This window comes from Biomphalaria glabrata, chromosome 6 (genome assembly GCF_947242115.1).
Source record: "Biomphalaria glabrata chromosome 6, xgBioGlab47.1, whole genome shotgun sequence".
Classification (NCBI taxonomy): domain Eukaryota; kingdom Metazoa; phylum Mollusca; class Gastropoda; family Planorbidae; genus Biomphalaria; species Biomphalaria glabrata.
The window spans coordinates 54,594,850-54,622,496 of record NC_074716.1 but is presented as its reverse complement, the minus strand read 5'-3'; the positions used below and the strand labels follow the sequence as shown (position 1 = coordinate 54,622,496).

At 33.6% G+C, this 27,647-nt stretch overlaps 1 protein-coding gene across 1 annotated transcript in view; it reads right to left on the bottom strand.

The window, feature by feature from the left end:
* LOC129926614 (THO complex subunit 2-like) overlaps positions 1 to 27,428 on the bottom strand; it is a 30,396-nt gene extending 2,968 nt beyond the window's left edge. The window contains 34 exon segments of the mRNA XM_056031601.1: positions 399 to 725; positions 1,271 to 1,432; positions 1,598 to 1,694; positions 1,864 to 1,930; positions 2,060 to 2,175; positions 3,014 to 3,082; positions 5,276 to 5,404; positions 5,500 to 5,628; positions 5,996 to 6,153; positions 6,237 to 6,378; positions 7,862 to 7,908; positions 7,911 to 7,987; positions 8,073 to 8,167; positions 9,403 to 9,503; positions 9,506 to 9,581; positions 9,666 to 9,783; positions 9,904 to 10,000; positions 10,134 to 10,214; positions 10,636 to 10,729; positions 10,863 to 10,947; positions 11,154 to 11,255; positions 11,461 to 11,515; positions 11,518 to 11,611; positions 12,049 to 12,122; positions 12,125 to 12,243; positions 12,359 to 12,531; positions 14,055 to 14,201; positions 14,815 to 14,907; positions 15,051 to 15,184; positions 15,307 to 15,440; positions 15,868 to 15,992; positions 16,320 to 16,387; positions 16,496 to 16,547; positions 27,275 to 27,428. Coding sequence (XP_055887576.1) covers positions 1,323 to 1,432; positions 1,598 to 1,694; positions 1,864 to 1,930; positions 2,060 to 2,175; positions 3,014 to 3,082; positions 5,276 to 5,404; positions 5,500 to 5,628; positions 5,996 to 6,153; positions 6,237 to 6,378; positions 7,862 to 7,908; positions 7,911 to 7,987; positions 8,073 to 8,167; positions 9,403 to 9,503; positions 9,506 to 9,581; positions 9,666 to 9,783; positions 9,904 to 10,000; positions 10,134 to 10,214; positions 10,636 to 10,729; positions 10,863 to 10,947; positions 11,154 to 11,255; positions 11,461 to 11,515; positions 11,518 to 11,611; positions 12,049 to 12,122; positions 12,125 to 12,243; positions 12,359 to 12,531; positions 14,055 to 14,201; positions 14,815 to 14,907; positions 15,051 to 15,184; positions 15,307 to 15,440; positions 15,868 to 15,992; positions 16,320 to 16,387; positions 16,496 to 16,547; positions 27,275 to 27,283 — 3,267 coding nt within the window. The 5' untranslated portion in view covers positions 27,284 to 27,428 and the 3' untranslated portion in view covers positions 399 to 725; positions 1,271 to 1,322.
* Between the last annotated feature and the right edge of the window lie 219 nt (positions 27,429 to 27,647).

Genomic DNA, 27,647 nt, shown 5'->3' with positions numbered 1-27,647 from the left:
TTTTAGGTCAGTCTATATTTAACTTAATTCTTAAAGGTACATTTAACTTAACTTTAACAGGTACATTTATTGGAAAACAGAAAAATTGTCACATTTTGCATAGATTAGAAACCAGCTATTTAGAAATACAGGTATCATAAGAACAGGAGATCTAGCCTTGAAAACTTAACTAACTGGCTACTTAATGTCCAGGAGATCTAACCATGAGAACTAACTGACTACTTAATGTCCAAGTTGGTCACAAGATTCCATCCCACTAAAGAAATGATGGAGGGCTAGCCCAAAAATAAATTGGTCAGTGAGAAGTTCATAGGAAGAGAAAGTTAAAAAAAAAGGTAGATGAATAATCAACTTTCCTAACTGATCCTGAACTATTGATATTACAGTTGACTTTGTACCTCTTTCCTCCAAATGTTTGGGTGATGGCTCAGCACTATGTCTGTGGGAGGATGCGCTCAAGTTGTGGCTTGCACTGCTCCCTTCGTAGTCTTTCACCCTGGATGAATGTCTCTCTTCCTCCTTGGCAAAGGCTTCATGTTCTTTCCTCTCATGCTTCTCTTCTTTTGGCTTTCTCTTTGGCCAGCTTGGTTGCTTCCCTGTCTTAGCGGTCACTTTTCTTCAATTTCTCCTCCTTGGGCGTTTCAGGCCTAACTGAGTCCTCAGTCTGATCTGTGCCTGCCTGCCTGTGGTATTGGTCAGGACTATCTCGAGCTTCTTTCTTTACTCTAACAAAATTGAAATAAATATTACAAGTTAAACCTGGGTTTAGTAAAAAAAACATGAAAAAATGTATTTTACTAACAAAGAAAAAAAGAACGATGCATTTATTGTACAGATCAATTGGGTTGGGATGTTTGTACAATTTAAATTGTCATTTGACAATTGTGGTAAAGTTTAAAATAAAGTCATAAACAAAGAAAACTAGCACAAGAGAACCACAATTTAGATATAACACAAAGGAGAAACTAGAGCTCCATTCTTCAACCTGATCAAACCACATGAAAGAAAAAGAAGAATTATGTAAATAGAAAATGTGAGGAAGTTTGCTTTCCTTTAGCGCCAACTAGAACTGACAAGTTCAAGAAGTGACAGGTTCAAGAAGTGACAGACCTATAACCCTATAACTCCAATTAAAAGCAAATATTAAGAAAAAAAACTCAGATCAAAACTGTATGAAATATTTTGAATATGACAAAATTAATTTAAAAAATGTTAAAAACAAGTATATAATACCAACAAACATAGATAGAATGGAAGAATGATGCAGTACCTAGAGCAGGTAGAAGCAGTAGTCTGTGAAATAAAAGTCACTTGATGTCAGTTTACCAGTGTAGATTCTCTTTTTTCTCTGCTGCTCTCTTCTCTCTTTCACTTTCTGTAGCTCTCTTCTCTTCTCTTGAACTGAGTTCAGGTTTGACATCTTTGGAGCGTCCTGTTCAACATAAGACAAATATCACAAATGAATAAAAAAGATCAGAAGAATCATTGATCCTAAAAATATTTGACAAGTTTAAGCCTGCCTTAAAATCTACATCTCTCTCAATCACTGATCCTAAAAACGTTCGACAGGTTTTAAACAAATTTAAGCCTGCCTTACCATCAACATCTCTCTTAGTACTGATTCCTGATGAGCTGTCTGACTGCCACTGCTGTTGTGTCTGATTCTGTGCTGCTGTATTGTTGGTTTTCTTTGGCTTAGGGAAGAAATATGTTTCATTACTTTCACACCGGGTAGATAAAAAATGTATTTTAAATAGTCCATTCATTGGTCTATGTATATAGTAAAACTGTAGAAAGCATTGTTATATTTTTTTAAATAAAATTAATGTTGTGAATGTGCATACAGTTTGACAACAGACTCACTTCTTTTATATGGAATTCCGTTTCTTGTACCCAAGTTGGTTTCTTGCTCATTAACTGTCCAGCATACCTAGCATAGCATTACATAAACATTTGTGAAGGTAGGCAAATATACATATACAAAGGCATTTATAAAATTAGACTAAACTATCAGGCAACTCATGTCTAGTTTTAGCTATAATAGATTGTTCTTTCTTACAATATAACTAATGCATAAATATCTGGTCTTTTATCCTTCTCCTCTTTACTAAGTTTATCCACTCGTCTTTCTATGGCCATTCCAATCTGAGTCATTCTTGGAAAGTTAGGCAAAATCTGAGAGAAAACAAAATGTTATGTCACACAACTATATGTAAAGTAGAACAGCTGATAGGTTATTTACAAGACAATGTAAGGCAAGTGAATAAAGAAATGACCAATGTTGGGATTGTTAAAACAGATACAAAGTTAGGGATAATACTGTGTAGTGAATATTGGTAACTCAGTATGCTCACAATGATGTGAACAGGTCATCATTTTTTAAAAAATACCAGCAGATAATTAGTGAGAACTAAATGAAAACAGTTCACCAGATCAAACTGTCTCCAGTACAAGATCTGACAGGAGAAACCAATTAGATACTCAGTACAAGATCTGACAGGAGAAACCAATTAGATACTCAGTACAAGATCTGACAGGAGAAGACAATTTGATACTGGGCCACAAAGGGACATCTTTTCTGTATCAAACAAAACTTGATTCAGCCCATACAGTAACAGTTGCTTTGACATACAAGCAAATAATGACCTGAAAGAGAAGTTCAAGTCCAACAATTTTTTTGTTTCACCTGAAGCAGCATTTACCTTCAAAAACTATTAGCTGCTGAAATTGTGTCTTTATTTTCTTTTACAGACTTATGCAAGCAGGTATTTTCTTGTCTGAAAATAAAACTAGCTTGACCTTGTTGAAGACTAGTCTTTAAGACTATTGAATGAATCTTTCATTCTAGACACATCTACAAAACTATTAAATTGGGTTCAATTCTAATAGTTAGCTTCTCAATTTTTGATGACATCCTATCATCACCATCAACAATTACCTATAATAATCATTTGATGCAAAAATAATCTCAGAATCTTCATTATCTGAAAGCAAGAACTTATCAAGAACTTACTTTGGTCAAAACAATCAAAGAATTTCTCATCAAACTGTAGTTCTTGGACTCCAAACATGTGATCACAGACTAAAGAAAGAAAAAGGTAACAGTTAGCCTATTTAACCAGTCTAACTAGAAAAGCCAATGCAAATCCATGTTTTGGGCACCCTAGATTCTGGATCTAGCACAGGGGTTGTACTAAAGGTATAAGAGATGGAGGCACTGAGCTCTGTCTGACACAGGCTTTGTCTGCTCTGGTTTTATACTGTTGATGCACAAAATATTTTTTAAAATTTATAGATATATATTTTTAAAAAAAGGGGGGGGGGGGCAATTCTGTATTATTAAACATGATGAATAATGTCTGCTTATATATTGAGCAATTTCTATAAGCTTTTTGAAATCTGTTTTTTTTTTCTATGGAGGATCCTTACTATATAAAGAAAAATAAGAAAAAACAGGTGTGAGAAGACCCATTGGCAGCCACATACTCCTATCAAGGTTAGTATAGAAGGGGGGGGGGGTAAAGAGTTAATCATACTCCTCACATTAGTAATGCTCTTATAGCTACCCCACCAGATCTGACTGTTTAACAAAAGAAGGGAAGGGTATCCAGGGTTCCCCCACCATTCTGAGATTAGGATTTCAGGAGATTTCCAGGAGTTTTCCAGGAGAAAATATTCGATTTCAGGAGCGGAAAAATGCGAACTATATCTATATTTAGTAATAAATATAAGAATTACCATATACATGTATACAATTTTTTTTTCCTTTTCAAATTAGCGAATTCAAAAGTAACTGATTAAAGAGTAAAAAAAAGTACTTGTAAACCAATAAGCCTATTTGCACTACTCTCTCTATATATATTGCTTGTATTAGTCAACATTAGGAATTAATTAAAATCTCTAAAATTAAACAAATTGCAATGTATAACACATTATCATTATCAGTTTCCTATTTCAGTGGAAATCTCTTGCATTGATTGTTTTTATTAACAATAGGTGTCTTTAAATCTATAAAAATCTAGCTCTGAATCATAAAGCTAGAAGTGAATTTGATTGTAAAACTATGAATAGTTTAATTTTATATAGCAGCTTAAATACTATATAGACCATATTACACTATACTCTAAGCCCCATCTACTTCACAATCTAGATTTATAAAACTAAAACTAAGAGAGAGATTCCAGAATCTAAGTAGATCTCTATTAGATCTAGAATTCTAGAAATAAAATCTAGTAGACTATAGACTATACCATTATACTCTATATATATATATGGTATATATACCATATATACTCTAAGTCTAAGGCCTCCACCCTAAAAAGTACAGTAAAAGTAGAATAGAAGGCCCTATATTCAGTAACTATAACTATTATATACTGTCTGTAACTGACTATATCACTATATCTGTCTCTATCTAGATTGACTAGTGACTAGATATATCTATCTCTAGATCTGACTAGAGATCTACTAGATCTAGTAACTAGTACTACTACTAGATCTAGAAGATAACTACTAATTTAAACTACTATAAACTAGATCTAGATTGACTAGATCTAGATCATACTGATCATAAATCATGATAGTAGATCTAGATCTACTACTAGTAATTTTCTAGTAATCTAGTAGACTAGTATAAAAGTATTATGATATCTACTAGCTAGCGCCTAGATGATAGATATTTATATTATTAGATCTAATCAATCTAATCTAGATTTACGGTCTAGTCTTAATTTTAATATCAAGTCTTTCGAGATTTAGATAGATCTAGATAAAATAGATCTAGCATTTTCATTCTAATTCCAGATCTATCAAATCTATGTAGATCTATAATTCTATACATATATCTAGATTTGTTTTTAAAAAAATCACTTTTGAGATCGAGACAGACTTAGACTTAGAATACCGGTACTTAGATCTATGTTTATATATGCCAGTGCCTATTAAAGTAAACAAAGTATTGAAACTTCCGTTTTAGGCTTGAATTCGCCGTTTTTTTTTTCTCTCTTAATCGCCCGTAGGATCGGCGATTTTCATATTGAATGACACCCAAAAAGACAATTTTGTCTATTTTTCAGGAGATTCTTATGACTTTTCAGGAGATTTTTAATAATTTCAGGAGATTTCCAGGACTTTTTCATATATTTTGCAATTTCAGGAGATTTCCAGGAGCTCCTGAAAAATCAGGAGGCCGCGGGAACCCTGGGTATCAGTCCCCAAAAGTTCACACTCTAACCCTAAACCTAAACGCAAAGACATTTGATTTTAAAGTCTTCACCTTAGTTAGCCTAAAATGCCATTTATGACAAACATGTCTGTAATTAACATAATCAAGTCTGTTCATTTTGTTATTCATATCAGTTCCTTTACGGAAGACTGTTAGAAAACCTGGAAAGTTGAAGCACTCCTGAAAGTAAAAAAAAAAAAGTATAAAGTGAATAACTGGCCTAGAAAAATGTTAGCACATCTTAGCATGTCTTATCAGAGAGAAAGATTGTTCACCTTTTCATAGATAGCTGGACTGCTGTGCCACCTCATGACAGTCTCTAAAGCACTGCACAGAAATCTGCCATAACATCAAGCCTCATTATCAGTACAGCTAGTCACTGTGTAAGTAATGTCATTGAAGACCTGAAGAAAAGCACTTCAGAAATAAATATATAAGAATCCTGGGTTGAAACAGCAACAAAGACATTAAAATCTCACACTTTATAGTTTGAGCTGAGACTTAGTGGGTGTGCAAAGTCAAAAAAAAAAGACAAAAACAATTTACAAAAAGTTTCAGGCTCTATAGAAATCTAAAATTAGAAAAAAAAATCAATCTGGATTGAACAGGTTAGGTTTTTTTGCATGATTACCCGACATCTACATATCTTAAAACAACAGTATGGGGTGGAGTTTATGTATTTAAAATACTGGTGCAAACATAAATAAATATATTGTAATTTGAATGAATTCCAACTACAAATATTGTAGATAGAATGTGCCCAATACTTACCCTATCATAAGTAATAAGAGTGGAAAAATTGGGTGTTTTTAAATTATGAAGAACTTGTATAAAATGACCACAGTATATGGCATCACTGGCAGTGAAACAACAGTGTGGAAACAAGCAATACTGAAGTAGATTGGTGGTCATCTCAGACTTGAGAGTCCCTGGGAAACCAGAGTTAGAACAAGATCAGATATGGGTACAAACGTATCAATGTATGTATATGTGTGTGTGCATGTGTGAGTACCTGTGGGAAACCAAGAATGTTTCTCCTCTTCTAGTCTCTCCATCACTCTCTGGACATGCTCCACCTGCCTCCTAGCTTCATCTTTCAATCTGTCAGTTAAGATCTTGCATCTTTCTTGCTCTTTACGTTTCTTGCTGACAGGCTGCGAGAATTGAATATCATAACCAGGTTGTTATTGATTTCTGAAGAAACTATTATACAGAATCAAATCCCAGGCCATCATATAGAATACATTGACTACAAAAAGATCGGTCCAAAAATACTTGCATTGGAATTGGGCAATTACATCAACATGTTTTCTATAGACCATAGATGTCTAAATAGATCACAATTCTTTTTTTTATTATTTAAATCATAGTTGTGGCTTTGCTTTTCAACATACAATTATACAGAAGACAAGCAATCAAGGACAGACTAAACAAGGTGACTGAGAGATAAAGTGCTTGACTTTCAAACAAGGACAGACTAAACAAGGTGACTGAGAGATAAAGTGCTTGACTTTCAAACAAGGACAGACTAAACAAGGTGACTGAGAGATAAAGTGCTTGACTTTCAAACAAGGACAGACTAAACAAGGTGACTGAGAGATAAAGTGCTTGACTTTCAAACAAGGACAGACTAAACAAGGTGACTGAGAGATAAAGTGCTTGACTTTCAAACAAGGACAAACTAAACAAGGTGACAGAGATAAAGTGCTTGACTTTCAAACAAGGACAAACTAAACAAGGTGACAGAGATAAAGTTCTTGACTTTCAAACAAGGACAGACTAAACAAGGTGACTGAGAGATAAAGTGCTTGACTTTCAAACAAGGACAGACTAAACAAGGTGACTGAGAGATAAAGTGCTTGACTTTCAAACAAGGACAGACTAAACAAGGTGACTGAGAGATAAAGTGCTTGACTTTCAAACAAGGACAGACTAAACAAGGTGACTGAGAGATAAAGTGCTTGACTTTCAAACAAGGACAGACTAAACAAGGTGACTGAGAGATAAAGTGCTTGACTTTCAAACAAGGACAGACTAAACAAGGTGACTGAGAGATAAAGTGCTTGACTTTCAAACAAGGACAGACTAAACAAGGTGACTGAGAGATAAAGTGCTTGACTTTCAAACAAGGACAGACTAAACAAGGTGACTGAGAGATAAAGTGCTTGACTTTCAAACAAGGACAGACTAAACAAGGTGACTGAGAGATAAAGTGCTTGACTTTCAAACAAGGACAGACTAAACAAGGTGACTGAGAGATAAAGTGCTTGACTTTCAAACAAGGACAGACTAAACAAGGTGACTGAGAGATAAAGTGCTTGACTTTCAAACAAGGAGTTCCTGTTTCAAATCTATGTGAATACTGGGATTTTTAATTTTGGGACTTGGTTGGTTGTTGTGCTGGCTGTGGGCCATAGAAACAGATGATAATTACATCATCTGCCCTTCAGATTGCAGTCTGAAAAGGGAACTTACTTATTTTTTAAACGAGGTGGCAATTAATTTAAATGTCTGGCTAACTTTTATTGGCTGCCAACACAAATGGTTAGAATGATAAAGGAATGATAATGTGAAATGTGTTTAATGTTCTTGAAGTATACAGAATTAATAACATTATATCACATCTAGTCTACATACCATGTCTTTGTTAGCTTCCACTGTACTGATTTGATTTTCCTGCAGAAGATCTGTTTCTCATAAGCACCTTTAGGAACATACAAGTCATACATGGACAGTGACCAGAAAGTGATGTAGAACTGTGGCCTGGAACAAGGAAACATTCATTGGGTTACACAAGGGAATCAATCATTCATTCTTGAATCAAGCTGGGCTGCTATGTAAGACTTACGTCAGGTCATCCCAAATTTTAGATGAAAACACTGGCTTGATGGCTTCAACCACTGGTCCCATAACCTCTTTGTAAGCATTAATGTAGCAAATGGTCTAGAATCAATGAGAGACACAAAAAAATGTTTTATGTAAAAAGAAAATGAGTAGAAAAAGACAAAAGATTGAACAATATACTAAAAGCTACCTTATGATTCTTTTTGTCCTTCAACTTTTTCAGTTCATCATATTTGACCTGTAATGAGATGTAGAAACTTGGGTTCACTCTCTTAAGTATTGCACAACAGTCATTAGTATATTAAACTTTTTTTTTTAAACAAAAAGTGAAAGTTAAAGACTCCAGGGTAAATGATGATGCAGTGTGGCTTAGCACAATGACCTTGACTTCACCAGCTGTAGATGCATACCCATCTAGAGTAAAAAACCATAATGCTTCACCAAGACCCAATCTGTGACTTTTGATTCAAAAGGCTCAACACTTTATCAATCAACTACCCTGCCAAACTTAAAAATGGAGTACTTAAGAATAATTATAAGAACAATTTAAAGATGAAAAGAATTATTTGCTTTTCAAAGAAAAAAATTAAGAAACATATTGTTATACTAAATCTGGGCAGACAATTCAATTTGAAGCTTACATTGATAGCATGTGCATAGAGAAGTTTGGAGAGAAAGAAGGCAGCTGAATGAGGGATATGGTAGGTTGATAACAAGACATCAATGGGAGGTAATCTCTTCACAAACTCTTCTGTACTGAGTTGCATGAAGAGGAAACTTTCTTGTCATATTTTCCACTGTCACTAACAACTAAGATGGGCTGTGAGGTTGAGTGGCATGAACTGCTTGGACATGTAACAAGGGGCATAAGTTTGAATCTCAATGTACATCAGGAAATTTTTATATTGACATGTGATCGAGTTGTGTTTGCTGAGCGCCCAAATAAAAAAGAAGCACAAAAACTTTCTCCCAGACACCCTCTTTTTTTTAAATTCTTTTTACTTGGCTACAATGTCAAAATAATTACAAGTGAAGGAAAATATTAATAAGGAAGCATGGTCAAGAGGCTAAGTACGCTTGAACTTGGCCTGGCTACCTATGAAGGGGGCTCGAGGTTCAAAACCAGACTAAAGGCAGCATAGAAAAACCTTCTCCCAGATACCCCCATCCCCTCCCACTGGTCCACAAATGAAATTGGACCATAGCACTCTGAGCCTGCTACATAGCATGAAAGTAGCACTATATAAAAGCTATAATTTTACATAGGAAAAGAATTATATACAGACAAATGAACACATTTGATGAAGTTAATGAAAATGTGTGCCATTGCCTACCTGATCATAGAGTTTTCCAACTAGTTTTAAATGTTTGTTGACATCTTCAGCAAATACAGTGCTGTCTCTCTGCTGAGACATCAACAAGCACAAAGATAGGCAAGGTCGTGCTCTAACAATGTGTCTTTTAAGCGAGTAGAAGATTTTTTTGTGTTCCGAATTTGAGAAAAGTTGCTGCCCTGTAAAGTACACAAAATGCATGAGTATAATAAGATTGTACATTCTGCGTGTTCAATGACACTATTACTTGAGATGAACTGTACCTCTTGTCTGACCAGCTCTCCACCAGCCATTGCTTCCAACTGATCATATGTGACTTTTTCAGAGATTTCCACCCCAGCCATTTTTTGCACCACCTCTCTCAAGAGCAGTAGATCAATGCTAGAAATACAATGTATAGCATACAATGTATAGTTGTGTCAATAATTCTTTTACAAATTTACATTCAAGTGATGCTAGGGATGATGCTCCAAAAAATATTTCATTAAAACTAGTTTTTACCTTTTGCCTGCTTTAAGTTGATTGGCCACATACTGCAAGATACCTGTCAACTCTACTTGGTATTTTTGACAAATAGCTCCAGCAAAGTTGGCAAGACCTGACATTGGAATGAAAACATTAAACATTAAGGTTTATTCTTGAGGTTAATATTATGAGAACACAAGTTATTGAATGTTAATTTATAATGAACAAAACTATTAAGACAATTTAAAAATAGCTAAATGTATTACTTTGGAGCCAGAGTGAGATATTCATGTTATATGTTTTCATCCTGTCTTTCTCTGGATTAGCAATGGCTTCAATGATACAAACTGTTTCTAATGTAAGGATCATTAAGTATTATCTATTATTCATGTTTAATTGTTTGACATTTTTAAAATAGAATGTATGCATTATTTTCACCAAACAGAATAAATAAACTCATAAAATGGAAAACTAGAGATTATCCCATGTCATAATCATAGGGAAAAATATTTTAAAGAACATTATTGTAACAACACTTTTTTCTCTGTAAAATAAATTTAAAAAAAAAAAATCAGGAAATTCAATACATCTAGGGGAAAAATTTAAATGCAACAATTGAAAGCCCTGTTCAAGAGACAAAAAGGTTTATACAGTTTTAAGATATTTTTGTTAGCCAAGATTAATCTTTTCAAACTAATGTAGTAAATGACTACAACATTAAATTACACTTGAAGAGTTAAAGAACATCCAGACCACTTTAAAGGATACATGTTAACATGTCATAAGAAATAGTTGTCAGGTACTTGAGGGAGTCAACTACTGGACCAATCAAGTTATCATACCGCTGGATCTGGTTCAAAATCTAAAGATAGTGATCACAAATTTGTAGAACATTTACTCAATCAAAAAATCTAAAAGATATTTTACAATGGATATGATGATCCTTACACAGCGACAAATAAATTGTAAGAAAAAAATATACATGCATATACTACATATTCAAATACAATGCTAGGATTACTATGACTCAACTTGCCTAACTGTCGACCAGAGGGTTTCACCGTCTCTTTAGAAAGACGCCTACAGAAAAAAAAGGAGATTGTTTAAAAACATGTCTACCCTAACTTTATGATTTATGAATTTTCGAATCAAGTATCTCAATTTAATTGAGAATCCTATTTATAAACACAAACTATAGGCAGTTCATGGCAGTGTTAGGATTAAATACAAGAGAAAGCAAGGGCAATAATTGTCTAAACATCTCAGGACACAAGTTTTAGACTTACTTCATGATGTATTTGGCTCTATCCAGACAATCTGCTCTTGTACTCATAAGTATTGGATACAAGAAAAAACTCTAATTTTTCCATGTCCCATAGAGATGATATCTGAATGGTAAAAGAAAGTTGTTGTTTTTTTTTGCTTTCATTAAGCCTCTAAGTGGGCAACTCATTTTCTAGGTAGGGCAACAAGAAAAATGTTATTGCTAAAGGGAGGCACACACAAAAATCTAAAAGATGACGCCCACTTCGATAAAAACAAGTGTCCATGATCATAAGATAATTACAGATGTAGCAACATTAGCTTTCTCACCTTATCTCATATGGATAGAGCTTTAGTAGAGTCCACAATTCTTCAGCCATTGAAGAAGAAGGGAAAGAGATGGTAGCAGGACTTCTTCAAGAGCATTTAAAAACCCATAGTAAGCAATTTCATCCTCTGGACCAATGCCACCGGAGTAATGCTGAAATTGTCATTTAAAATTATGTTCACTCTGTTCTAAAATACACACTCAGGCTATAACTGTATTCAGTGTTAGCTTGGTTTAAAAAGTGTTGAAAAGTAATTTTTCATTTAATCTATTCATGATCTTTATATTTAAAAGTTTTTAATAACCCATTGTAACAGAATGTTGTACTATTCATTTCAGTTCTAAACATAATTTATTTTGTAATACCATTTTGTATATGGGAATTCTAATACTTTGTCTTAGATATAATAGAATTATGTGCTGGTGATTACTTAAGGGATATTAATTGAATATGATCTCGCTTCTAATTGTAATTCATTTAAATATTTATGAAAAAATAATTAGTTGAACAATATTTTTTTTTAATTGCAAAATAAGATAATCATATTTACAAAAACACAAAATTATATTTGGAACCTGAAAGTGCTTACCTTTGACATGAAGGCTTTAGCCTATCTCATTATTTTCACCATCAAAATAGGATCCCGAGAAGCATATGGACCAGGTAATACAACATTGGCATGGCTAAGTGATAGAGCTGGTGATAGGTGTAGGCTAGAGGACAATCACAGGATTCTACTTTCTTAACTCTCCACTTGGCTAACACAGATGCTAACCCTATGTTCCTGAAAGACAAGAAATTACGATAATAAAACTAGTTGTTTTTTAAAATTCTTATGAAAAAAAAAAGTAAGTAAAACATCATACTGATATTAGTTCTATTTAGAAATGTAAACTTACTTTTCATATAGAGGTTCTATCACTCTATTTACTAATGAGCAAAGGGCATAGGAGATGGATGGATGAACCGAAACAAAGTTTTCAGGCAGCCTGTCAATGATGGCCCTAGCATTCTCCCAGGCTCCTATTTCTAGCAAAGCTTCACACAGACCAATTTTTTGATTGTTTTCTCTCTGAAAACAAAAAGATAGCCAAACTTACTTAAGTCATATTGTTAACCACTTCTTATTAATATATATTCTTTAATCTTTCAAAACAAAGAAACATGTTTTGTTATTCTAAAGCACAAACTTAACATTGTCATTAATTCTGCATGTGTTTTTAGTAAAGATGAAGTTAACCTTTCAGACTTTACAATCTATGGGGTGGATGATGTAAAGGTCATTTGTTGCCAGGTCCACTGTTAACAAGGGTGTCATGTGGCCAGCACAACAACCAACCACCTTTACTTTTCCCCAACTAATGTCAGGCAGAGCTGGATGGCCTCAGAGGTGCTCTAAAGATTCTGAGATAAAAAATCTCACTCTTCATCAGGATTCAAACCCAGGAAGCCAAGAGCTTTATCACTCAGCCACCACATCTACTAAGTGTATTTAACCATTTTGTCACATCATTGTTTGATAGTTAGTGACATGTATTTTGTTGGGAAGCACGAAGTAAATGGTATATTCATGTTCACAATGTTTGACGTGGGAAACAAGCATTCACAGTTGAATTGTAGGCAAGAAATCTCGTTCTAGAATTTTAACCACATGGGTAGAGGCAGTGATCGCCATGTTCTTAAACTGTAAAGATGTCTAATGTAGTTGATTCAATAGTTTAATACCAGTTGTTTACTTAGAATATTTCATTGGATGTATGAAGCATCATATGTAATTCTTTATGGCTGGAATTGCCAGTGAACTGTTTCTGTATTTTATAGTAAATAAATCTTGTCAGCTAACCAAGGTCTTATTTGATGAATTTTAATAAGTGTTGTTCTGTATGAATTGGAGTGGACTTGTGTGACATCAAGTAGTACAAAATTCATCTTTACTTACACTACTATATACAATCAAACGTCACATAATAGCAGTGACACCATTGTTATACTACTAAGCTCAAATACAAACTGTCACCACCTCAAAGTTGGTGTCATACAGAGATACACTATTTTGATATTACCAATTTAATTCACAATTCATGGTTTCTGAAGGTGAACACTTTTAACCTTAAGCTAAGTAGTTACTTGATAGCAGTCAGTAAGGGGCAGGCATTGAAGGTAGTCACTTGAGAAAGTTATTGCAAGCAGTCACTATAGAGTTATTATAAAGCAGTTGACATTTGTACGTTTTTAAGTTATTACTATTTTTGTCAAGTATTTCTATAAAGGATTATTACTGATTATTCTTGGATTGTGTATCAAATTTCCTATGTAGTGTTGTTATATACATATACATTAAACATATTTGTGTCTGCTACATTAAGTATTATTTCCTCATTTATGAGAGCTGTATAAATGTGCAAATATTCATCCTGATAATGTCTACAGTATATAACTCATTATAATATGAACCCACCCAACCACAATCTAAAATAACATGGTGACACAAACAAAACACAAAAATTAAAAGACATAGAAAGTAGAAATAATGGCATACATTTTTGAAATGTTTATACTAATGAACTAATAGCTTTAACTACTGCTAGACCTTACCAAATCAATAATCTGTTGTTCTTCTTCTTTCTTTTCATCCTCTTTTTTATCAGCCAATATCACAGTACTCAGCTTTTTAGCATAGGCTTTGGCATCTGAGACTTCTTTGTTGTGAAATGGAATTATTTCAGAGTCTGCTGGTAATAACTGTCAAATTCACAACCATAATATTACCAGTACATCCAATACAGAAGAGCCAAATTTAGCCCATAAACAACAGCGTAAAAACAAATTATACAAATGTTAAGAATGACAACTACAAGCATTTGGAAAAAGATTTCTTTAAGTAAAAAAAAAAATAAAAATACAAGTTGAATGTTTTTGAAAGCTGTGTGGCATATTTTCATGCATTTTATACCCTGCATATAATTGTCACCTGCACAAATTACAAATTAAGTAGAAACAAAATAGTACGAACAACACCATTATATACCCCACATGTGCAAAGTGTGACTAAATTACCGGTAAATAAAGTACCATCATTGGTACTATTTGTTTTCTTGAGGTTTATAATGAGATGCTCATAAAGCTTTCCAATGTACACGTAAACAAAAACACAGCAAACTGTATAAAGACACACCAGTATGTTGATAGGTTCCGTTATTCTTTGTTTATGAATAAAATAATTCTTGTTAACCCAGTACCTTTTTACACTGGCACAGCTGCCATTCATTTGTAAAAATTGTATAACCCACAATAACTATATGCAAGAAAATACAGTAGATGTACAAGTTCAGAGTATTTACCAAAATCAACTTACATAAGAATACAAGTCATTTAGATCTACCAGCTCATTCTTTAATAAAAGTGCTGCACATGTGAACAATGATTTGGGAGTGCTCCAGTCAGCAGACTGAGAAATAGAACAATTTAAATGAAACAATGTCAGGATAAACAAAACACAAATATGTTGACATGTTTCATGATGATAGCTTTAATTCTTCACATAAACTTTTATCCTAACAATGGCTCAGACAGCAGAACAAAGAGTATTACCTCTCTGAAGTGAAATTTAAATCCTAGAATATGGCACAAAGTCAACTTGTCTATAATGTATGCTTCTTCAGGATGGCATTCAAAAGCTTCAAGGATAACGTCTAACATGCGGTTAGGATGAAGATCAAAATAACCTAAAAAAATATAAAGAAAACAAAAGTTGATAATTAAGTTACTAATTTACGCCCTTTTGAATTTTAAAGTTGAAAATTAATTTGACTGGTTTTTATTACATCATAATGGACCAATGAGTTACCAATCAATGATTGAATATTCTGCAGCACTTGTTCCCAGGAAATCTTGAGATTGAAATCTGGATTTAATTTAGTGATTAATTTTGAGTAGCCTTCACTTTCTTCTCTTAACAAATTAAACTTCTGCTGCTTGTAACTGAAAAAAAAAATAATAATAATTATAACACAGTAGCTCATGCTTGCATAGAATTTCAAAACTATTTGTAGGCTATGATTCACAACCTGTAAACAAAAATAATAGAAAGAAGAATAAAATTGGAACCAAATTAATTGCATAACATTTGGAAACCATTATTTTTAAACAGCTCTATTGCTAACTAGCACAGCACCTTTGCTAATCACCTCATCTTAATATTTTAATAATTGCTAATCACCTCATCTTAATATTTTAATAATTGCTAATCACCTCATCTTAATATTTTAATAATTCCTATTTACAACTGACTAAAGTTGTGTTCTGGTTTAAACATTTGAAGGTTAGGGATTTGGAGGGGTCAGGGTTGCATACCAGGTATGCCTTTAAGCAGGTTCCACTGTATTCCTAATTCCAATCAACAACTTACTAAAGTCGAGTTTCGGTCTTCACATATTTCTGATTATATCCAACTTGAGAACTGACTAAACCAACCAACTCTAAGGAGTCTTGGTCTAATCTTTCTTTTAAAAGGCAATCAGCTATAATAGTGTTCTGAAATAGTACATAAAAATACTTTTTTGAAAATACAACACTACTATTAATTAAAATATTGTTTTCCTCATATACTGCTGTTTAAAAAAAAAAAAAACAACATTTATTAGATGAAAAGGCACACACTTTAAAAATCTATAATAAAATAAAACTAGCACAGATTATTATCATGCCTGAAATAAAATGAAATGAAACAAAGACCAAAATGAATAAGGATTTAAACACACTTTAAAAAAAATAGAAACTAAATGCACCCATTTATCCGATGACTGATTCTGTCAAACAATGTTCTTTATGGATTTCTTCTGATAAAAACAAATAGCTTACTGGTAATGCCCCAACTAGTGTAATAAATTTCTCTCTTGTCAATTCATCAGAGCAAGCAGTTTCAACATCTGAAATGAAAACAAATCAATTAGTGTTAAATATATGTACAGAAGCCTTAATTTTTAGATTCCATTTACTTAGTGTTAGTGTGCTTTAAAAAAATAGAGGAGTCTTACCCACTATTTCCAGTACATCAGCAAGTGTAGATGGTAGCCATGGAAATGTTTCCTGAAATAAAAGACTTGGTGCAATATATGCCCAGATTGGTTTTTTAAAATATATAACATCTATCCTAGTTATAGTATATAACATCTATCCTAGTTATAACAAAAAAGAAAGGAAAAAGAACAATAGGCAGACAGAAAAAGTGAAGGGCAGACATCAAAGAAAGGACAGGCCTGTTGTTAAAAGAGATTCTAGTCATGGTTACAAAAAGAAAAAAGGAATGGAGAAAAAAAAGCAGATCATGTGTAGTGCCCCAACAGACTAAAGGATGAGTGGTGGTGGTTCAGCATTGACAACAAATTTGATTTTTTTAAAATGATTTTTATTTTATAGCAATTTAAAAGTAAATTAAGGAGTGGAGACGCACCTTTGAGAAGACTATTTTAAATGAAATATCACATATGTATGCTAGGTTTCAATCCTTAGGAGTATCTACAGATAATATATATTATATAGATAGTCTAGATCTAGTTACAGTTATATTGCATTACTTAGAACTCAATTTTACTTCAACTCCAACAGTTCAAGTCAGTTATGAAGCTGAGATTGTTTAAATTTTAGTGTTTTGACTAACTTTACTTAAGTTTGAATGGCAGTTACTGAGTGAGTTACTGATTACTTACTGATAACTGTTACGTGAGTCACTGTACAGTGTAAATAATAACTTCTAGACTCTAGCTAGTAACTAGACTAGTCTAGTAGTAAGTCAAGTAGTACTACTTATCACTACTACTAGACTAGTACTGAGTAGTAGTGTAGAACTTGAACTTCTAGTTCTAGATCTAGATTATACTATGATTATAGTATTTTATAGTATAGTAATAGTATAACTAGATGAGTAGATCTAGATTATTTAATAAGTTTAGAGTTCTAGATTCTAGATCTAAGTGTAGTGTGCACAGAATGAGAGGAGTCTGAGTACTCTCAACTCTAGTCTGAGTAAGTTGAACTTGGAAGTTTCAGTGGAAGTGTCACCAGTGAGAGAAATTATAGTCTATGGGTAAAATCCACAGGTCGCCATTGCCAGCTAGGCGTCCTTATCTACCTTTTGTTGGCAGTGGCCAGGGAATGGTGTGTGGTGGTTTTATTATAATCTTATCTTTTAAATTACAGACACGTCTTCAGGAAGATAGGCTAATTACGTCAAATGCGCTTAATGTGTCAATCTAGTCATGCATGTTAATAAGTGGCTTTTGAATCGCTATGTTTGTTGGCCCTTTTGGATGAAGCCTACTAATAGCACTGTCTACGGATGTAGGCTATTACTAATACATTATTTTTGAAAACGTTTTAGATTAAATTAGTATTACACTGTAGTCCGTTAAAGATGTAGCCCCTTATATAAGAGAATATAAAACATTTAACAATTTTATGCGTGCCATAGTGGCATTCATAAGATCCTTTAGGCCCATTTGAGTACCGACCCACCGGGCATTGCCCAAATGTCCATATAGCCAGTCCTCCCCTGCTTGTAATAATATAACATTATTATTGTTATAAAGGAGGCTGTTACGTTTATAGGCATGGATGCAAGCAACAGAACCCCGTTTTGCCTGCAAGGGGGGGTTGGCAATCCCAAAAAACCTGCAAGCATGATGCCTCTTATACTTCTCGACATAAATAAAACATTTACCGCTATATATATATATAAATATATATGTCTTTAAATACAAACTATAAATTCTATGCTTTTACTTAAATTACTATAATCTACATGTATGTTTAAACATTTCATTTTTTTTTATTTATAATATGCACATAGATAGGCCTACCTACTACTACTATATTAGTATAAATCAAACTTTGTAGCACCTATGTTAAAAGTTAACTCTATTTCAAATAAAAGATCTAATAGATCTAAATATTTATTGGCTGACAGAGTAGTCAGTAGATCTTACCAAATATAGAACTAGTTAACTGGATCTTCTAACTAATAGTAGCTTAGAGTACTTAGTCTTAGACTGATTTTTATACTAGATTAACTAGATATCTAGATCTAGTCAAGATGTTATTTTAATTCTATGATAATAGTAACAAAGTAGATCCATCAATTTACATCTATCTATATCTAGGTCTAATAAAGAAACTAGTAAGTATTAAGTTAATTAAGCATTACAGATCTAGACATACAATATTCTCTGAGTCTAAGTCTAGACTTTAACTTGTCTAGGAATAGAGTGTCACTAGAGCTACTACTAGATATTAGATTTTCTCTAGATTTAGGTATAGACTAGACCTAAATCCAAATTATATACTCTAGATTTAGTTTCAGATCTTGAAGTTAGATTAGTTAGATCTATATACACTAATCTAGTAATGCTAGATCATAGAAGTGAGCCCTGCCCCTACTAGCCCTAGCTAGAATCATCTACTAGATCTAGATTACTAGATCTAAAATCTAAATCTAGATGTAGACTAGAGTCTTGCCTTTTTTAAATAAGTTTTTTTTATTATTAGATCTAGAATCTAGATTTAATTAGATCTAGACTTTACTAGTAGAATATTATATCTGATAATAGATTATAAAATAATACTAATAGATACGATCTTCTTTTGATCTATGCTGCTTCTGCCCAAGGACTAGACCTAGTCAGGCTACATCTAGACTCTGGTAAATTGTAACTGTAAGATTCTAGATAATTATTCCAATTATCTAGATCTAGCCTGACTAGCTAGGTCTAGTCCCTGGGCCTGGATATAATTAAATCTAGATTCTAGGACTAGATCTAATAATAAAAAACTTATTTTAAAAAGGCAAGACTAGAATTGACTAGATCTATATTATTATAGATCTCTATAAGTTTTATAACTATCGTTACTATCATTATTAATACGGCGATGATCCGGTACGGTAATTTCGCATTTTCGGGTAAATACGTTCAACTTCTAAGATCATTTTAAAATGTAGAAATAGATCTAGATCTCTAGACTAGATCTAGCCTTTAGGTCTGGTTTCAATTTTTATGCCGGCAGATCAAACTTATTAGAATTAGATCTAGATCTAGATAAATAGATCTACTTGCTAGATCTAACTTAGTCTTAGGCGTCTCAGGGGGGGGGGGCCATACGGATTTGTTTCTAACTTTTGTTTTCGTTTTTGATACAAAGCGAAAGTTCGGAAATAGCGCATGCGCTGTAACTTAAGAATTGTAACCTCCTGTCTTTCTTTGAATTCAACTTATTAAGTTTTAGTTTGAAAGTACAAAACGTGAATGTGAAAAAAAAAAAAAAGTCCGATACTGAATCGGCAATCAGTCGGACTGGCGTTTGCCGGCAAGCTTTTTTTTAAACTTCGATTTTGCCGGCTATAGCCGGCGATCTTGCATCCATGGGCATATGTGTATTTATAGATGTTATCATGTTATGTGTTTGTTTTCTTTTAGTCTCCCTTTTTCTACTGATCGAACAGAACGAGACAGCTGGGGGTCACTCACAAAGGCCGCGGGATACACATTTGAGACCAAAAGAAAATCTGCTGTCGAGGACAGAAGCAGACGGCGAAAAGAAAATCTAAATCGACCACCTGCGGACAATGGTTATGCTTGCCCTGGGTGTGGCAGGGTATGTAGGTCACAGCTATCTGCAAGGGCTGCGCAGCCACGGGAAATACTTTCATTCCTCAATCATCTTCGGACTCGAAGACAAGCCTTATTAGTGTGTTCACGTGTTTTTCTCAAGTATGTTAGGCCTATAAGTGTGTATTACAGTCTCCTGTTAGTGTTGTTTTCATCTTCTTGTTTTCATGTCAATAAAATTGAGTTGCATCTTACACATCAGTGTTGAAATCAAATATTAGACTTAATTGATAGCCTAATATATCAGGGGCAATACAGTATTTTAGATAAATAGCCAACTCCTTACTAGCCGCAACAGAGTCGATAAAAGAAACGTAGAAAAGAGCTAACCTAATAACGTATATGCTTCCATAGGCCATGACTAATTTAATATCCCAGATAAGCTCGTCTTTTGCATCCATCTTAGTGAAGGCTACATTGAAAATGAGAATATATGTTAAACTTTGCGAACACATTGAGATTTTATGTGTGTGTGTGTGTGTGTGAACTAACAAGGATTCGTGTTCAGTACCAGTACATGACGATGATGTTTTGTAGACATCGTTGATCACGAATGAGAAGCATTTTGTTAACCGGTACATGATTATGATGTTTTGTAGACAACTTTCTGCACGAATGAGAAGCATTTTGTTAACTTCTATACATGGACAATGGTTATGCTGTGCTGGAAGAGGCAAAATATGTAGGTCACAGCTGGTGCTGCGAAGCATTGGGAAATACTGCATTCCTCATCAATCTTCGAACTCGAAGACAAGCCTTATTATTATAGATCCTTAGTTTGATTCTTTCCCTTTAACAGGACTATCTTCATTACAGAGAATCAAACTATACACTAATAATAACATAATGAAACAGAATTTTTTTCTCCGAAATATTAACATGGGCATTGAGCTGAATTTACTTTTAAGTGTATTTTAGGTTTGGCTTAGTCAAATTGTAATTAAAAATAATATTTTATTTATTGTTCTTTTAATTAAGTTCATTATGACATCTTTCAATTTGTAGTCACTCACCATTGCCATAAGGCATTACCATTCTCAATCTAATTCATGCATTGGCTCATAATGGCTAAAAGCCTTAGTGTGATATTCAGTATTTTTGAAAAAGAAAAATGTTTTGTTGAATAAAAAGTTGCATTACATTTTACAATTTTAAGTGAAGAAATAAAAAAAAAATGATTTAGAAAAGAGGACCATTGCAGTTCTAGTCAAGACATTGAATGCAAAAAGTGATCACTTATTTCAAGGAAGAGGTAATGAAAAACTGGGTAAAATTTTTAATTATCTTTAAATAGGAGAATCACAGAAGACTGAGTCCATGTTTTGACTTTCATATATAGATTTATGGATTTCAAATATTTACACTTTTCTTTAGAGTAAACTGTTCTGGTATTCGACATACATCCAAGCTTGTGCTAGTTGTGCGCCAGACAAAAGAAATGTTTGCTTTACATGTTTTGGCTGTACCTGCAGAGTTGAGGATAACTAAATTCCAAGTACAAACCTCCTGCAAGATGACCGGGATGTCATTGGGCAGAGTATGAACTCTGGACCATTGAGAACTCTGATCAACAGTCCAGCGTGCATACTGCTACGTTACAACCAGGCAGCTATCCAATGTTTATGATCAAAGTTAATATGATTAAAATAGATGCTTCCTTAGAGTGGTTTCAAAAAAAAGAAATGTAATGATTTCTGTGACATATCCAAGTAGAACATTAAAGTTAAAAAAAAAGTAAAAATAGGCTTACAGATGATCATAGTTTATAAGTGCGGAAAGAAACAATTTAATTTAAGAATCTATATTTATGAACTAACTAAAACACAACAGATATGTAAGCATAAATAAATAAAAATGTTAATTTGAAAACATCAACAGTGCAACAATTTTATTAATTTTTTTTACAATTGTAAAATAATATAGAAAATACAATAGACTTGCATATAGGAACACTGGACCAAACACAGTGATGTTTCCTACATTTTGTGACTTTACCATCACAAAAGAGATACAAGACACCAATAGTAAAGACAAACAACACAAATAATCTTTTGTTCCCCGGCAATCAAATTATTAAATAGAAACAAATAAATAAATTTAAGTGATTTTAAAAATGGCCTCAAAGATTATGCAGACACCTTGTTTTCACATTTGGAAAGATTGCAATCTAAATGGGAACAAACTGATACCAGAAAATGAAAATCACTGATTACAAAACACTAGTATATATGTTTAAATATTGATAATCACTGAATGCAATTACATTAGAAAAACGTTTAATATATACAGAATGGAATGTTCTTAATACCTTTTAACAAAACTAACTACAGCCAAACCTAGTTGTATTAGATTTCATAAGAATAAATTGTTAAATATTTTTAAAGTATTGACAAAACCATCATAAGAAAATCAACATACAATTTTCATGTGTCACATTACTTCTCTTCCAGATATTCATTCATGATAGCTTTAATTCTTACAGGCCTAAGTTAAGTTAGGTGTTAAGATGTAGGTGAGATCTCAATTGCTATTTAATTGTGTTGGGCTGTAAAAAAGTATTCAAAATTTTAACCAGTCAATATTTAGAATTTTATAAAACCTAATCAATTTCCATAAAAAAATTGTAGAGCTTGGCAGTGACTGTACAAAGATTTAAAAGTGAGACTTTGATGGAAATAAATTAAGCTATACTAATTATGTTACTATTTTACAAGCATTGCATAATTTTCAAGCCACTTGTCACTGAATCTAATACAAGATTATGAAAATGAGCCAAGCCATAGCTGTCTGTGCCAATAGCTGCTAAGCCGGATACTGGAGAGGTGGGAATAGTTGCATTGAATAATATAACTCCATCCAGAGCTCCAAGTGCACTTGAACCCTGAAAAAAATTTTTTTTTAAAAATAGAGTTATAATCCTGGTGGTGACAAAGATGGGGGTAGTGGTGTGTGTGTTTTCAGCCGATGCAAAATGCCCCAGGCCAGCGCTAGATGAGCGGTCAACCAGGATGAGTTGTGACGGTCACCTGAGAAGAGTGTCAAACATTGCGGTTTGGGCAGGATCAGTGTTCTGAATCGAACTCAGGCCAGTCACAAGAGATGTGACTCACTCAAGAGTCATGTGATTAACGGAATCCGGTTCTAGAATGCCATTAGAGACCCTATATGAAGAACAAAGGTACCAGAGTTGACTCAGTCACAAATTCTCGATCTACCATTCAGTACATTACGACAGAGTTCAACAAAGTACAGCGAAGCCAGCAGAGGTCTTGCTACAACAGTACAGATTTGATACAGCAGTTCAGATGTCCATGACAGAACATTGTACAGTCAGTGTTATGTGTTGCCAATTGTACAGTATTAGCTGTGATTTGTTGGACATTTAAGTTTTTGGAGACCTGAGTTGTCAAGTGCAGTTGCAGAGAACCTGAATAGTGAGATTTGTTACAATAGGTACATTTCAATTACATATTCAGATTTGATCATTTAAAGATTTCTTCTAAAAAGAAAATAATTTGATTTTAAAATGATAAGTTTACATATTTTTTTTTAGTATGTCAATGCAAGTTATGTTCATCGAATCTTTGTTTTAGCTCTATTTAATAACAAACTTTATGAAACGATAAAAAAACTGTTTTTCTATGCTCTTTATGAATGTATGTTGGCCAACTCTCATTAATATATAGAAGAGTGGCTATGCAGGCTTTGTACACTAGCATTTTGGTTGGTGTGGTCAGTTGTTTTTTTTCCCCAAATACAATTAGAGAGTTTTTCCAATTCTTTTTGTCACCTCAAGGTCTAAATTTAGGTTGCTGGCAATAAATCATCACAGGTAAGTAAATGCCTGAACAATCCGATGTGATTTCTGATGCTTATAGTAGGTATTTCTGAGATGTGACAGAATTTCAACGATGGCACACAGCTGTTAAGTAATTAGAATGTAGAGTTAAGACTAAATTTATTTTTGTATGATGATTTGCTTTTATACTCAATGATGAGTAATGACTCTTCAAAATTTCTCCTTTCTTTAACCTTTGCTCTCAAAATTCCCCTTTTCAAAAAGAACTCTTTTTGTGAAAAAAAAATCACTAAAAGACATTGTAGACCAACATATAACGGTCTAATTGTGGTATGTTACAGTTTTTCTTTCTCTCTTTTAATTTGAATAAGGCACTAAATGCCATAGCGTTAAGTTAGATGTTAGAGAAAAGAGCTAATGGCACGAGCTGAGATTATTTCCCCTTTTTAACCTATTATGTGTCTATAACTATAGTAAAAATCAAATAGGAGAAAAAATAATTAAGACTAAAATGAACTGCCTGACCTAAAACATTTAGTGGCTGACATAAAACATTTAGAGATTGACTTTAAAAAATATATTTTAAAAAAACATTAAACAACATCTATTAATAAAAAAAAAAATACTTCTAAAAAAGAGAGAAATGGATGGCCATTAAAATGATGTATAACTTGGTATAACTAGGTTTTACAAGATTAAAACAATAAAAACAACAGGTTCGAGTGCCTGATTTTTTGAAGACAGGTGGACCCCCACACCCCAATCAGATCTGTTATTACTGGTACCCTCTAACATTTACCCAAAGACCAGTAATGTTTATAAGTAGGAATTTAGTAGGCCTATACAATAAACATTATGCTTATATACATATAAAATCTGTATATGTCTTGAGTATTTACTGACTTACACTGGGTGCGCGTGAGGCCCTTAGTTGCCTGAACATGGCATCATGCTGATGTGGCTCTGTATGTGTTCCTTACTTCTAGCATGACCCAACTAGATCTATTTCATCAAACATTTTCATGTGATAAAAAAAAATGGTCAAAATATCAGTCAAAGAAGTTGAAGATTCATTGACATTAGATCTAGATGTCAGGACTGAGTTCTGGTCAGCCTGGGTCTCCTGTTTACTGTAGAGGAGAAGGGGGGCAATTCAGGTGGTTGATTTCAAAACTGTTATTGTTTTGGGTTGTTTTTGTTTGGTGAGATGTTTTGTTGAACAATGTAACTCATGATAAAGCAGTGTGTTTTTGTTCCTAGTCCAGGACAGTTGGACTTTTTGGATATATATAGTCTAAGTGTAGACTCTAACTATTTTTCTGTATTATAGTGAAAATAATGTAATTAAACATGTTATATGTCGGTAAAGTGGTATTCTGAATCTTATTTTGTCATTGTACGTGTCATTATGGTATTATCCAGGACTTGGGTACATTTAGCATGACACATACAGATATTAGTGGAAGTAGGCCTTGACATTTTGGGGGCCCGTCCAAAACAACTACATGTGATGGCTGCATCAATCTCCAGTGAAGTATCTGCTGTATCCAGACAGCATATATCTCTCAGTACTGCAACCTGAAGTATCTACTGCACCCAGGCAACGCATATCGCTGAGTACAGTAACCTGAAGTATCTGCTGCACCCAGACAACGCATATCTCTGAGTACAGTAACCTGAAGTATCTGCTGCACCCAGACAGCGCATATCTCCAAGTGTGTACTAATGAAAGAGTTCAAGTCCATAAGGAGCGGAAACTCGTCGTCTGTATTTTAGGCTGTTACTATCTAATAATAATGATTTAACATGCCGAATGTGTTCACTATTAGCAAGTAATAGTAGCACCCCCTCGTACGTCTAAACATAAGTGTATATGCATGGCCAATTTCGTTCCTCATAATTGGATTACCAATACGCTCATTCCTTGGATTATACTGAAGAAGCTGCTGCTGGATCTCATACTTATATGAATTTAACTTTTGTGGTACATTCTATTTGGATTATACTGAAGAAGCTACTGCTGGATATAATACTTATATGAATTTAACTTTTGTGATACATTCCAAGTACCGGTACCGCGCGTAGGTATAAAGCCATGTTGGGATTACCTGTTGGATTATCTACTTATATGAATTTAACTTTTGTGGTACATTCTATTAGGATTATACTGAAGAAGCTACTGCTGGATATAATACTTATATGAATTTAACTTATGTGATACATTCCAAGTACCGGTACCGCGCGTAGGTATAAAGCCATGTTGGGATTACCTGTTGGATTATCTACCTGAAATAGACTAAGAGAAATCACATTATTGGATAACCTTGGACTATTGTCTTTAACCTGTTGGAGTACCAGTTGAACAACATAAGTATGAGCAGAGGTATTAGTATTATTTTAATTTTGCTTTAATTGTTTTTGTATGTATATCATTTTGTGAGGTAATATTGTAATAAAGGACACTGCTCTAGGAAAATGTCAGAGTTTATACCTCGTCCATTTGAGGAGATAGTAGCCCAGGCTCAGATGTTGGGGTTTAAGGGCAAAACGTTAAAGAAATTTATAGAGGCCCAACAGAAAATTGACTTAGATAGACTGACAAGGGAAGCGGAGGAGAGAAGACATATAAGAGAGATGGAGGACAAACAACTAGCAAGACAACATGAAATGGATAAGAAAGACATGACAGTTAACGACAACCCCCAACAGAGTAAACAGTTAAACAAAAACACACTGCTTTATCATGAGTTACATTGTTCAACAAAACATCTCACCAAACAAAAACAACCCAAAACAATAACAGTTTTGAAATCAACCACCTGAATTGCCCCCCTTCTCCTCTACAGTAAACAGGAGACCCAGGCTGACCAGAACTCAGTCCTGACACTAGACTAGATCTAATGTTTACTTCACTCTCTCTCTCTCTCAGAATCGAACTAGATCTAAGTCTAAATTTAGAGCTAAATTTCATGATCAATGTCTTTATCAATTTCAACTTCATTATTAGCTGTATTTAGTGTATTATTTGCGATAATGGGTCTAAAAATTGAAAGGTCATTGAGAAAATGGCCTGCACAGCTAAGGAAAATAAAAAAAAAATCACCAAACTTTGACGGCCCATAGAAACTGAAGCGAAAGACATAAAAATATCAGCTTTTTTAACAAAACAATCTATATTTCTACTTTTTAAAAAACCCAGCCAGCTCAAAATAACACCACGCGTCACACAGGAAAACAAGAGCTACACAAGTCATGCTGTGTGTGTGCTGTGGTGGGCGCATTAGTAGCGAGTGGGGCATTTGGTCGCATTAGTAGCTAGTGGGTTAAATGTATATAATCTGTCTTTGTTTACTTACCAAAATCATTCCTTAAGTTCATACATGCCACTTTGAAGTATATATAAATAATGCCTTGATCTTTAAAGGCATCACATCCACCTAGATCCACTCTGGCAGCTACAAAAACTCCACTAGTAAAATTTAAGGTGGAGATACGGAAATTTATTTCAGAATATCAGACCTATAAAATAGAAGAATGTCTATTGTATTAATATAAAAAATAAGGTTTAGTAACTAAATATATTACAATATGCATTTTCTAGTGTGTGAAATGGACAGCTTACATGGATAATCATGAAATCAGAAAGGCTAATTTAGCACATTGCAATGACTTAGTGAGGAGATTTAAGTTGTTTTAGTGAACTTCACTTTTTATATTAGAGATATTTTA